Source organism: Schistosoma haematobium, chromosome 7, assembly GCF_000699445.3.
Source record: "Schistosoma haematobium chromosome 7, whole genome shotgun sequence".
NCBI lineage: Eukaryota > Metazoa > Platyhelminthes > Trematoda > Strigeidida > Schistosomatidae > Schistosoma > Schistosoma haematobium.
The window spans coordinates 10,401,379-10,416,882 of record NC_067202.1 but is presented as its reverse complement, the minus strand read 5'-3'; the positions used below and the strand labels follow the sequence as shown (position 1 = coordinate 10,416,882).

At 32.9% G+C, this 15,504-nt stretch overlaps 1 protein-coding gene across 1 annotated transcript in view; it reads right to left on the bottom strand.

Moving 5' to 3' along the window:
* Positions 1-15,504, bottom strand: part of SNF4 (AMP-activated serine/threonine-protein kinase regulatory subunit) — a 44,422-nt gene that overhangs the window by 21,076 nt on the left and 7,842 nt on the right. The window contains exons 4-7 of the mRNA XM_051217960.1: positions 9,518-9,976; positions 7,759-7,807; positions 3,129-3,203; positions 267-373 (exon numbers count right to left, since the gene is read on the bottom strand). Coding sequence (XP_051064394.1) covers positions 267-373; positions 3,129-3,203; positions 7,759-7,807; positions 9,518-9,976 — 690 coding nt within the window. The remainder of the gene's footprint in view (positions 1-266; positions 374-3,128; positions 3,204-7,758; positions 7,808-9,517; positions 9,977-15,504) is intronic.

The following is a 15,504-nucleotide window of genomic DNA, read 5'->3' as shown; positions in this document are numbered from 1 at the left end:
GATTGTAGAGGATGAGTTCCATACCGGGACAAAATGGCTCAAGGTTTTCAGTGGCTGTAACAAAAACAACCTACGAATATCTGATTAAGTGATCTACTGTTTGTATATAGAGCTTTGATATATGTCACTTGCAATATCCCCGTATTCTCCTTCTCTAAGTTAACAAGTTACATGTAATCACACTTCTACCACTACTAGTATGGTAATAATAATAATAATAATAATAATAATAATAATAATAATGAGACTTATAGAAAATCACTCACATTGGACAGAGATTTACTAATAACTAGTAAATGCTCCGATTCAGAGGCGCTTTTCACACGGATTCCTGGACGAGAACAAGCGATGCTACTAGGAAATATCTGACGACCTTAACAAAAAACAGTTGAGAAGAAAGCATTGGGAGAACAAGCAATTTAGTAGTCTGATATCTTCACAAAGAGAAAATATCAATATTCAAGTATCATGACCAAATATTTGGGTGGAGATAATCAAAGAAAGAAGTATTGCACATGCTTAATACTCCTATTCAATACGATATTACTTTATTCGTTAGTAATATAAATATTAATTTGAAACCTTGGATTTTACGATAGATTTATTAGCTATGAACTTCTATCCAAATAAGATTTTTTTTATTTTTTAACACGAGGAAAACATAAAGACTTTGAAAACAGTACATAGACTCATTTCATCATATTTGTTTAAATGGATTGCTGAGAAGTTTCATACTAGGATGAAACGGCCGTCCAGTGCTTCCAGGTTTTCCATGTTGGTCTAGCTTCAATTGACTCGTGAATTAAACTATTAAATTATTATAATATCCACAAAACCCCTCTCTGATTATAATCACCATATGCTCACTAGTGACGATCTCCAAGATGTATTTCCTGGAGTTCTAGTGAGAAGCTGTGACCGGTAGAGTCCAACCAGGTCTGTTGTGAGATAGCAACTCACTGAAGACAATGATGCTTGCAGGTTTTCCATGGTGGTCTGGTTTCAACTGACTCATGACTTCAACTATTAAACTAAGAGAATCGAAACGACTCGTTACATTCTTTAAAAGGATGTTAATTCAACTCAAACTAATGTGTTCGCCAATCTCACTGCACATATATTTCGGTATAAACATTTGAATATACTTTATTTTACTCATATATTATTTAAATAATGATTTGTATGTGATATAACTATCACACTGAAGAAATAAACAAAGCAAACAGTTGATAATAGTGTGAACGCTGAAATTCAGCCGAATGTATGCAAACTCAGTGATTTCGATATTTTGTTTGATTGTTAAGTGGCTAAAGGTAATCAACAGGAAATCTTAAACTCGGATTTTCTTCCAAGTTGCTGATCGCCAATAAAGTATATTTAAAAACCTATAGGAAACATATCTATTCGAACACATGTTGAAAAATAAATGAAATTCCATACATTTAATCCACAGTTAAGGTTACAATAAACAATAACATTGAGGCTAGGTAGTTAGGGAATGTTGGTTAGAAAATAAATAAAATATTTTTAATTGTAGCTGTACATCAACTGAATGGTGAACTGTAATTAACCACCACTAACTGAATAGGACTTTCATTGTTCCATTTGAAACTTTTCAGACGTTAGAGAAAGGAAATTAATGTTTAATTAAGAAGAATTTAAGGTGAAAATGTAAGGTCAACTTTCAATAAATTTTCGTGATATAACTTCATGAATTTTCAATGCATTCTGACTGTGACTGTGTTTAGAGAAAATCACTCAACTCATACTTTCTAATTACTGTAACTGATGTAATAACCGATTAATATCAATGTATTTTCAATTGTACTATAGAAATCAATAACAGGGTTTTCATTAAGAAACTAAGCTTCATCCACTGATCGTATTAAATTTTAAGCTGTGAAATGTTAGCTTAGTGTACAAGCATATCAATAAATAAGCCTCCAAGTGCCCAGGTACGGACGAGAGTAACGCGAGTAAACTTTTCATCTCGAAAGGCTCTCACATGGCCACGCGTGTATAGCCTCTGCCAGGGAAGTCCTACTCATTGCTTTCTCGTGGAGGTGTCGTTTACGAAATTGAGAGAACGAAAAGAGAATATCCGGCGCTTTAACCGGGTTGGTGGACATCGAGAGTCCACCTAGGGGAGTTCGAAAACTCTGATTCCAAACCAATGGTGCACATGGTCTCCAGTATCCTCAAATAAACAAAGGGCGTATGAACTAATCGTTGGTCACCGGCTACCATGGGAATGCATCGCTTTACGTTGCTCCACTGCCTTGTGGATCAGACCTTTAGGTCGAAGGCTCAGGGTGTGACCCCCTAAGAAAACCACCTACTTCGGTTTGGGCACCCGGGCAGTATCACAGCCCTCATACATATCAAATAAGATTTGTGTGGCGCATACGCATTTGGTGCACCTTTGTACCAATATTTATGTGTTTAAATAAATAAATAATAAAAATATGAAAATATAAAATTTAGTAGTTTATATGTTTTTCATGATTTGTCAATTTGTGATGACTTTAAATGAATGAAAATTTGGAAAATCTAATGTTTAACGTTGTACACATTTTACACAGAGTCAAATGTACAAGTGTTCATGTTATGTGGGAGTTTTTTGAAGAAAAAAAAATAACCCGCGTAACATTGTATTTTGATATAATCAATAGTAATCACTGACATTATTACCTACCACTACTACTAGTGACATAAGATATTGATACTTATAGAATATATATAACGCATATGACAATAAAGATACCCAGTTCCGTTTCGGTAAAAATGATATTTCTCTCTCTCTCTCTCACTCTCTCCATCTCTTAATTATTTATTTATTTAATTATTTCACCTGATATTAAAATAAAAAAGACTTTTGAAAACTTGCAGTACACAATTGATATGTTCAAAAAAACACATGAAATAATCTTGTATAAACTTCCTAATTGAAATCACATGTAAATAAACTATAACAATGGTTAATTAAGATTAATTTCGTCGTTATCGATAACGATTATGCAACAATAAAAATCATTAGCCAACCAGTATAACTAATTAATAAAGACATTGCACAATAATAATAATAATAATAATAATAATAATAATAATCGAGAAAAAAAAACACTAACCAGCTAAAATATTGACTGCACCTTGAATTTCTTCTACAACTGATGAACTTAATTGTGAATGATAATTTGATGAACCTTAAAATAAAGAGATCAGATAAGGAAAAAAAATTAATTATTGCATTTAAAACAGTTCAAAACAATTAAATTATGAATGCTGGTGACCAGTTGAATCAACTTGACCACCAGTTTTCTTCGCTCAACAATCATTTATTGCAACTAATTTTCCTGATTTAAATTGAACGATTATTTGCCAACCACGTGTATTTACACGCTTTCAAATAATGTTTATAATCTATCATGAATCTGATAACCGAGAATACTAAGAAGTACCATAATAGTGATTTCATACACATATCTTTTACTATATAACTATTAAAGAGATGAAAACTGATTAATATGGAATTGATACATGAGATATCAAGGAAGTTGGACTGGTCGTAGGCATTAGCATATAAATATAAATTGCAGATAATCACTGTTTTAAAAGATTGTTTGCATATTTTTTTGAATATTCACGAGTTATGTGCCTAGAATGGTTTTTTTCAATCCACCATATTTTCGATGACAATTTTCTAGTGTAATAAAGAATATGACATTTAACAAAAAGATTACTAATACTAGTAACATTTTCAGTAGCAACTGTCATATAACTTGTGATGGTAGAAGTAAACAAGATCTTTTCGTACCTGGGTGGTGTTGGCATGAGAGAATAAACCAGTCTATGAATAAAGAAAGCTACAGAAGCGTAAACCAATGAGCCCCCCCCCCACCTTCGCCGTGGTCGTTGTGTTAGTCTGTCTGTAAAATATCAAGTTCACGACACTTTATTGAGAGTATTTCTGCTTTGTGTTTGTGAAACCCAGGCTACCCGAGCTGAGGAAGTTTGCGGATTCAGTGTTCAATCATAGTTGTACCAATGTTTATGTGTTTAAATAAATCATTTAATAAATCCGATGGTCAAGTTACTCGATAACTCAGCAATATAAAAGAAGATACTGATGTTGGTTATGATAACAATCTGACTGATAGTGAGTGACGCTATGAACTGCTATCATTACTTTGGAGGACCATATTGTGTTTTCCATCAAACTAATCTCACACAGTTCTCAATTTCATTTAATTCTCCTTCATATAACTGGAAATTTGTTTTGACCGCTGGGTTTTGTAAGGGTTCTTTAGACGAATTTGTTATAATTGACTTACACTACCAATACAAGCAACATCATTATGTCTTCGTACCTACATGATAAATTCGCTCACTTTATAGTCAGAAGTGTTGTATTCTTTCAAAAATTACCCATTAAGTAGCTGATAGTTGACAAATCACTTGTGAATCTAGGTTTAAAATCTAGAAATGTGCACTTTGAACCTATTTGATTCGACGGTTTTGTATAGCTTCGTTATTATTAATTGAATTAATAATTTAATGAGCACTCCTGGGGAGTCGCATACAAGGACGAAACGGCCGTCCGGTGTTTCCAGGTTCTCAATGGTGGTCTAGCTTAGATCGACTCGTAACTTCAACTATGAAAGTAATTTAATGAATTAATAGTTGGTATAAATATAGACAACTTACAAACCTAAATCCTGTTATCATATTATCAGATAAGGAATTTATATAAGTGCATAGAAATTATAGATCAAGCATATTCATGAGATTTTTTTAAAAAAACCTTAAAAATATATAATATCACTTTATCTATTACTTAAAAACCTTGCTGTTAGGTTGTTGTTGGTAATCGATAGGAAACCCTGAAATGATAACTTGTTAATTACTGATGAGTCAATGTAAAACTTTTCCTGTTGAAAAGTAGACTCCTTTCAGATAGAAATAACTGAGTACCTGAACACAGCTGTCAATACAAAATAATTTACGTAAAAATTCACGTCAGTAAAACTATCAATTAATCTACGTAATAGTTCATGAAAGAAAAGCATTTTTTGTTGTCGCGACCTGGATCTAATTCAAATACGTTACTGTTTTCAAGAATCAGTACTGATTTTTTTAGCAGAATAGAAGAAAAGATAGATAAAAACAATCACTCGATCTACATTTACTGTAAAAGTATAAATGAAGTAATAAACAAAAACTACAAACTATATTAACACACAAAAAGTGATGACTGAGAAAAGTTGCCGATCACCAATCATATTTCGCAATAAATGATACAAAAACTCATAAAACAAAATATGATAATGTTGCTATCGTTTTACTTAGAGATGTTTTTGGGAGTTAATTAAACAGGTGATCATATGAGCATACGCATATATTGCGGTCAGAAAATTATCATGTGACAGTAACTCTAAATGTAGTAGATTTGTTGATTTAAAACTTGTAACAATGTGCAGAAAAAAAGTGACATTTTGTAGTTTTCTTATAAAATTCTCTAGGTGTAATTCATTCAGTTGACATTTTATCCTGATAAAGAAGAACGATTATTTATTATTTCCTGTAGAACAATCAACTGAATGGAATTTATCACTTTACATTCACTTCATTGACTACGAGAAAGCACTTGATAGCGTGGAAAGGACAACATTATGGAGGCTTCTTCGACACTACGTGTGCCTGAAAAGATAGTCAGTATCACACGGAATTCCTATGATGCATTCAACTGCAAAATAGTGCATGGAGGACAGTTGACAGACTCGTTCGAAGTAAAGACCGGTGTCAGGCAAATTTGCTTACTCTCACCCTTTTCTTTGTCCTGGTGATCGACTGGAATAGAGACGTCAACATCTATACACATATATACATAGGTTACACTAGGTTCAGTGGACTAAGATACCGACCCTTTTAGTTAAGCCCTCACAGGGGATTATACGTATCGTATGACTAATCATTGTTTACTTTTTCTCAATCAATATCCTTTACTATTCTGTTACCAACATAACTATAGTGTTTTCTGAACAGGCCTGGTAAAATATCCTGTTATTTTATGTTATTAAAACATTATCCAAAGCTAAGTAGGACACGTGTGTCCAAATAATAGGTCAACAAGTCATGCTTTTTTGGTCATAGTTTCAGCGATACGGACAGTTTTAAATCCTCTACACACTGATGACGAGTAATTAATTTGTGTAAAATTAAGATATGCACAAAAAACATTCAATCATATTAATTGCAGTGAAATAACAAACTGGTTGTATGAATAAGACAAGTGAATTCTTGAGTAAGTTAAACTAAATGTACAGATTTCTCTGTCTTACATCCTTCAATAACTTTGTTGATGCAGCAACTACGTAATTGACAAAAGTCAGATATGAAATTCGCATGGCTCAACTTAGACTACAAACACAAATAAGAAGACCGATTCAAGAATACAAAGACATACATCGGTACTTATAAGTTTCCTGCAAGACTTTGGAATAAAGACAGATAACATGGTTCAATGTGAAAATAAGCTTAAGCAACATGTAGGAGAAGAGGTCAGAAATAACAATCTGTGTCAATAGATTTTCAACTGCACAGTAATTTGGTTCATAAAAAAGGTAACAGTGAATATTATTAATGGTAATAATTATAATCATTATTATTAAATTAAAATCAATGTAACAATAACCCGGGACATTTGAAACTGACCTAAACACGTTAAAAAAACATTCATATTTATTTATAACCCAATTAGAGATACACATCCAGTGGGTTTAACTAACCTGAAATTAAAATTTATAATTTAACCGGAAGAAATTTTAAAACCAAATTTGAAATACAAGCTTATCTTCCATATTGAAAAGTTACTTACTCATTAACATCATCATAATCTTCAACAAACTAGCTCATAATGGGAGTTCTTATGAAGGAAATGTGTGTTTGTTAGCAAAACCCAGTATCCATAGCGCTGCAAGTAATTCACAAACACTTAGTAATTAACATTATCTTTGAGCTTCATTTTAAAGCTTCAGCTGGTTCTACTTGTGGTTCACATGGTTTAAGCAGTACGAAGATCTGTAATGATATTTTCAAATTGAGTGATGCTACAAGAGTTCGAGTGGTTTTACGAAAACTCAGTATGACAACGTGAACGGTACAGCAGCCTAATTCTTACAAAGCTTATACAAGACTTTATATTTGATGGAACCACTAAAATCAATTCACGAATCTTTGCTTAATATCCAATATCAGTGTTAAAAGAGAGAACCAGATGACTAGGTAAAATACACAGGAATTGTGAAACGAGAATGTCGACAGTTAAGACTGACATCTATGACAGATGACCAATTCAATGTCTCACACTTTTCTGCAGCCAGTGCTCACCTGAGGACAACTTATATTCGGGCAAGAATCCTCGGGGAACTTGAACAGTGTAGCAGTATTATTTTACAAGAAGGGACTACTGAATAAAAGAGGTTGGTGAACCTAAAATGTGATACCTCAATGGTCGAAAACAACAGCCAATTTCCCACAATCATGCAATAGCAGGAAAAGAGCACCAATGTTCCAGCATAAAGATGATAGCTTTAAGTGTTCATTTTATTGTTTTTCAGCTTCTACATCGTATAATTTAACAGTTAGGTAGATGTTTCTCCAGTTAATTCTCTAGTAAAACAGACCCTTAAGCTGACAAATGATATGCATTCAGTTTAATAATACAACATAACATAAAGTTGTAAATATGTTTAAACTAACCTAAAGTTGGATCGCCAGGTCCAGTATCACATGAAGTTGAATGACTGAACTGCATATAGAAAAAATACGTTAAATATAAAAGCTTTTAAAACAAACAAACGCTTTATCCACTTCAGTCTAACAAATTTAAACACATATGGAACCATGAAATACAAATAGACACTTAAGCTAAAAGTGATTAATAATAGGCAACAAAATTCGAATAAGATAGGAAACGTTGAAATATTTGACAGGTAATTAGTTTTTCCTCTAATCTACTATGTTGAAGTTGTCGAATTGACGTTAATAATCATAAGACTTCAAAAACCAAGGCAGTTAGAATGTACGTGAACGCCTGATGAGTTGGTTATACGATACATCAAGAAAATCTATTCAGAGTTTGGCACATGAAAAATCATACTACTTATAAGTCGGGACAAGAAATAAACCATGATAATTAAAAGTTGATTACATTTGGAAGTGAATGACGTATAATCCCAATATTCTTCACTCGTCTAACAATGCCCTGGTACGGCCGAGAGTGGAAAGAGTTCGCTCTCCATCTCGAAATGCTTTCACATGGCCACGCGTGTATAGCCTCTGCCAGGGAAGTCCTACTCATTGCTTTCTCGTGGAGGTGTCGTTTACGAAATTGAGAGAACGAAAAGAGAATATCCGGCGCTTTAACCGGGTTGGTGGACATCGAGAGTCCACCTAGGGGAGTTCGAAAACTCTGATTCCAAACCAATGGTGCACATGGTCTCCAGTATCCTCAAATAAACAAAGGGCGTATGAACTAATCGTTGGTCACCGGCTACCATGGGAATGCATCGCTTTACGTTGCTCCACTGCCTTGTGGATCAGACCTTTAGGTCGAAGGCTCAGGGTGTGACCCCCTAAGAAAACCACCTACTTCGGTTTGGGCACCCGGGCAGTATCACAGCCCTCATACATATCAAATAAGATTTGTGAGGCGCATACGCATTTGGTGCACCTTTGTACCAATATTTATGTGTTAAAATAACTAAATCCAAAACCTGGTCATTCGCTATCATTAAACCATGACAATTATCAGCCCAAACAAAAAAATTGTAGGATCCTGTAATTACAAACTTTACACGATATAATATGAAATTAATTTCAGTAGTAAAAACTCATTCAGTCGACATAATTTCCTCATTTGTAAACACTTGATGATTTTTCTGTTGAAGATACTAGTTCCAATTGTTCTGTTTAGTCTTTTCTCTTCTTCCATTATAATTGGAAATATCATTTTCATTTGGTTTTGATTTTTCTATAGTTGAATTCCTGCCTAAACCTATCTACCATTTCTGTTTTTAACTGTTCAAATGTTGCAATAAACCCTCCTATTCTATATTTATTTGTGAATGAATAACGGTTATGAACCCTTACTGTATGGATTCGAATGCATTTTTAATATGCCCATTACAACTTATTACAATGTTCACTACTGTGAAATTCAAACAAAAACACTGGTTGTTGATATACTTTCTTTCTTGTCTACCCTTTGAGGAAACGAAAGGAAATCGCACTGAAACTCCTTACATGTAACGAAATTTATGGTATCAAACAAATCTCTTATTACTATTAATATTGCTGCTAAGTACATCACTCAAAATTGGAATAATCGGACAATCACCATGAAATCTAGTTAGAATCTCAAACAACACCTTGTCCCAAAAAAACGAATTCAGTATATAAGCAAAAAATTTATATTTTTAGTTTTCAGTTATTTTTGTAAACATAACTTGAAACATACCCAGCGAATACGTTTTCTGTGTTTATTATGATTATTATTGATGATAGAAGATTGTAACGAATTCGATAGACCAGGAGACATCAAATCAGCATGTGTTGAAGATACTGGAATCGATTTCGAATGTAAATGGTTATTGGACTTTTGCAAAGGTCGTTTAGAAAATTCCAAACAATTACTTGCAGGTCCATGAGCTTTTGGTAAACGCCTGGGATCAATTACATCAGATGATATATTTACACTATGACTATGGTTACTATTGTGCTCTTTGAATCGAAATAAAAATTCATTTTGACCATTAGAATTATGATGTGCTTTCGACTCATTAGTAGATGATGTTAATGATGAAGCTCGTAAACGTTCAAATATGCTACGAGCCCAACTAGATCTTGAAGAAACAGAATCTCGATTACTTGTATGATTATCTCCATGTCCATGAACATTTAAAGGATGGTTTGAAGACTAAAAAGCATTTTGAAAAATGTCAACGTTACTTAACACACAAAAACAGGGTAAGTAATAAAAATCATGAAAAACTCCGAAGATTAGTCAATTTACTGAAAAGTGATTTGTTGATATGATCCAGTCTATTTGGTTTATGGACTTTTCGAAAACAACGACGAGAAAAAACCTACATTGAATGTTATCTCAATTGACTAATTTTAAATATCAGAAACCAGAAACAATTGGCTGTAATATTCAGTTAGTTAAATGGACTGAAAAAAATTTCCTGTAACTATAATTTACCACCGTTACTGAATGACTAAAAAAGAGACCTTGAGAATCTCCACCCAGTTATTGATGATTCCGACTGCACTTGATGTAAATGAATAATTTATTACAGAAAATAAAGATAAACTAGATTGTATACATATTTTCCATACAATCAATAAACCTGAATAGACTTGCAATAGGTTCATGCATCTGAAAATCACAGAACATAGGATCCAAAAACTGAAGATAATTTTACTTTTAAGATCATTGTAAGGCCGATGATAGTTACTTATTTAATCTTGAGCACAACACTGTTAGTATGGAAAGAAGTTGAAGAGTCAACGAAATGCTTGTGAGCAATGACCCGATGATTATGACTGTATCTTTGAAAACACCTATACGCTCTTTAACCAGCCATATAAATGGGAATAGTGAAAGTGAAGGTTTTATAGAATTCTGTTTTATAACTTGGAAACTAAATAGTTAAATAAAGGAAATGACCATTTACTCATTTTACATTGGTATCCATACCTTTGTACAAAAAAGAGAAACTTATCAAACTGGATTGGTTGGTGAGTGAACCCTGAGGCTTAGTTGATTACAGAGATTCAAGATTTAACACTGAGTAATTTAAGTGATAAAATCTATTAATCCGGGAAACAATAAACACAAAGCTGTGTAAAATTTGATATTACTGAGGAAACTAGACAAACTACATAGTGTCTTATAATTACATTGTGAATTGGATGCAAGTAACTTAACCAGAGAAAGTTACCAAACGTCCATGTTTATGTCGGGATCAATCTGTCCATGTAAAAAACACGATTTGTAAGCATATTTGTGCAACATTCGACGATACAGCTCCTCATCCGGTCTTATTAGTTAGTAGCATACATAGTGGCTAGAAAAGACTGCAAATCAAGTGAAGATTTCTCACGTTACCGGCGAACAAATATATTCAGGTTCAATTCAAATCCTCCATTAATTACCAGTAAAATAAATGTATAATTAACATAATTACAACTATCACACGTTTCCTGTGTAAGATGTCAAGGCTTTTTAGTACTCTGTGATGAACAATGATTCAATACCGTTGGTATTTTTTAAATGCTATTTCATTGAAATAACTAACAAGATTATTATTTCAATGGACCTACATCTTAAAGCTAGTCTATTTACTCCTATTTCTGTACTGGAGAGTATCACTAGCCATAGTACGGTCATTTGAGCTAACACATACTTATACTATGTTTTACGTTGATGATGATTGACCGACTAGCGGTCACACATATACATTACGGTTCACATCTGACTACCTAAATTTTACCTGGTGAATGAATTACATTTTAGTGTCAATGAATGTAAAAGTAACAAAAATAAAAATCTGAACCCAGTGAGCACAAACCAGTCATCACTACAATTAGTCAGTCGTAATCAATGTGAAGCCTGGTACGAATTTCCGTGAGTGATTTACTTTTGATCCAACCTTTATTCCCAATGTTTTTTTTTAAATTACTCCGTCAATTTCTACTCTATGCAATCCGATATATGTTAAACTTTGTTCATCATAATCAGTTTAAGGATAGGTTTTGATGAATTATTAAGAAAGATAAGAACAATGAAAGATTGAAATCCTTTTCAGTTAGAAAACTATGTAGATAGTCAAACATTCCGTCGATTTGTCACCAGGTATATTTTCCTGATAGATATCACTCTTAAATGTAGTCAATAATAATTTACCACAGTAACTAATTGACTAACTTTATTTATTTAAACACATAAATACGGGTACGGAAGGGCACGAAAATCTCACTCGCGGAATTATATAGAGGATTGTACAAGAATATGCTTAAAATACTTTTCGGTAAACAAAAACAAGTCTAGGTTCATTATGTCGGTTTGATCCTATTTACAACAATCAACTATGGAGTGTTCATTGATTTATTCAAAAAATACACGAAGTATAGATAATCTCTCTCCATTTTCAAAAACACGCTTGAACGAGCCTATAACAACAGCTAACTCATGTAAAATAATAAACATATAATCAAATACAGTAATAGCCTAGACTCAATTCAAACTAACTACAACATGAATATTTACTATAGTACCAGGTAAACCAAACTATACGAGTGATAAATAAGATTAATGAAGTATGTGGAATCCAATTCCCAATCACTCTTATAGATAATACATAACAATATTTTACGAATAAGTGAATCAAACTATAATTAGAATTAAAACTGTGAAAACCAACTCATCCAAGTTAAGATGCATAAAATTGAAAAAAATAAAAAGTTTAGGAGATAATGAACATTCTATTGATTATGAATTAATTTTTCATGTATCAAGGTTATTGTCATGGTTCATATTGAGTCACATAAAAGGTATATGAGTCACGCGACTAAGTGATCCCATAAATAAGTAAACAAATTCACATAAATAATCAAAATAAACCCTGGACTATTTGACACAATTAATTGAAAATGTCATCTGCGCTAAGAAGAGAAATATTTAGGGTACGACTATTTGAAAGAAAAAAAACCAACAAGTATGCTTGATGAATAAAAACAAATTGTTTGTAGATGGGTTTTCTCCAATGAAAACCAGAGGAAACTGAACACGACCTTGATACGAATGGAGCCTAGAAACTCCAGATTTCTACATCAATAATTTGCGACCAATCGACAGTCAATTCACGAGATAGTGAAGCAATCAGCAGACAATAATTGTATGAATATCACCGGCATCAAACAAGAATAAACAACTATACAACGCTTTCTAGTTTTAAATGATACTCCAGTTTATGTGAATAGCTGGGGAGTAAATCTTATAAGGTTTAGAAACTATTACTGAGAACTATTTTGAATTCGTTAAGTTTGTCAGCAAATCGAAGGAAGGGTGTATTCAAATTTGTAAAAATACCTGTCCAGTGCTCGCTTAGTTTTAGTTTCTTCTTGGCCACAACCCGCTGATGATCTAAATCTGTGTCATTTCCGATATTCTGAGTTATTATTAATCACAGTAAAACCATCTTGCATTCAGGGAATGTATGTGACTGATAATTATAAAACTTATTTATTAGCTAACGAATACACAGTTTGAAAATTCACTTAAAATACTGAATTAAATGTCAAAAAGGAGTCATATTTAGGGTGAATAGGATAGAACTTTACTGATGGAAATCACAGGTTTTTGAGATTAACCAATTAAACGTTAGCCAGGATGCAGCAGTTGCAAATGAATCGAATATTGCAGAAAAATGGTAACCCGAATACCGTAACTCTTACATACGAACCCTAACAATCATAATACAGGTTATGTAGACTTATAAATTCGATCATTCGAAAAAGGCGTTTCCCATAGACGTCTTTGCCCAGCATGAAGTGTGTTGTAAAACAACCTCATCTCTGAAAATTATACCTTCTCTGCATGTCATTTTCTGTCCATAGTTATATAAAATCTTATTTTTCAAAAGCCCGTAGTTCTAAAAGTCATCGACGACCATATAGCCATTTAAATTAGCCAAAATACGAAATCCAGTAAAAAAAAACATGGTTTCTGGCACCAGGCTATCCGTGATTGCGTTTAAAAATTAGCTATTTTCACTCCACCTGGAGTCCCTCCGGGGGCGACTGCCGGTCCCAAGCCCGGATAAAGGAGGGTTGGGTATAGGGTTAGCGTCCCCATCCCGTAGAAAACTAACTCGCTAAATAAACGCTAACCAGAAAAAAAAATTCAAGGCCTTGAGTATAGTTTAGCGTTACCGACAAAAGTAGGAAACAATTTTCTAACTAAGACTGAAAGGTTTACATAAACATGCACCAACTTTATGAATAATTTAATGCAAGATGAAGAAATGTTAGATGAAAGTTGTTGAGCTGAAGAAAACTAGAACAGCACACATATACACGGACAATGTTATTTTTAATTAGATCTCATTGAAAACGATGAACACATCTTATGGAACTAATCAGTTTAGTAAGTAAACGCTTTCTAAACGCATTTTTCTTTGCAGCCAATTAACGTGATTTTCTAAAATTGAATAATTTCCCATAAGTTTGAAAAAAAACGTTTCCCATTGACAGATTAATCAAACGGAAGTTTTATGACTAAAACCTAATACATTGGGTCTTCAGTTATTATATTATTTAAGTCGATGATATCTATGTGAATGTTGTAAACTTGATAAATGGAACAGTTTATCGCTCCGAAAACTCAACAGATTAAAATTGAATGTCAAAAGCAGATAATCAAACCACCGAGAAAATACATGTGTTTTGCCAAGACCCAACATAATATACAGCAGGCAGAAAAGCTAGTAATTTCATCAACGAATAAAAGTCTTTACTTTCTTGTAGTTAACAATGAGATTTTGGAGACAATGACTTGTAATCAATAAAAAAGACTACATCCGTCCATCATAGTTAGATGAAAAATAACCATTCCGCTACATTGCTCCATGTTGCCAATTTTATTTTAGGAAATTGAACAGACTAACTTCAGTTTATACAGGAAGTGAAGTAAGCCTACTATTAAATTGGGAAAATCTTCTATAATACAGCATGTTTATAACTGTAATCAGCTGCTAAAATACAAGGTCATAAATCAATCAATAAACTATTTTCATAAAATTTATGAAACGGAATTAACAACATAATGAATAATAAGTCTTTTCATGTAATAAGTTAAATTATCAATATGCCGAAAAATATTCAGCTGTCCTAGTAAACCTCTATTATAACACTCATGGATAAATGAAAACAATTTGGCACTTGTCAGATAATGATTATGCTTTCGGTCAATTAACTAAATCATTGATGTAACTCAGTGGCCAAGTCAATACTCATGAACTTCATTTTGAGTTATATTTTTTGTTTAAAGCTTAATGATAACTTGATTGCCCGAAATGAAAGTAGATGGAGTGTGGGTTTGAATCTGATACCTAGTGATTAAAATCCACATGCTTTAACGATTAGTCCACTAGCTCAATATTGACATTCTATAGATTAGGTGATCTAGTAGCATAGAAATGCTAACTAAATCACGAAGTATATCATCAATTCATAGTGAAGTTAATACACTGATAGAACAGAAACTTTGAAATTTCACTTCCGACACTGTTCACATCCATTAAAGATACATTGGCAAAACAGAAATGCCCACAATAAAGAATAATTTTTGATAAATATCAAAGTATACACCAACAGTCCAACAGAAAAAGGGTTAAACTAAAATATATAGATGAGCCAACACCAAAGTTAAAACGACCAAGT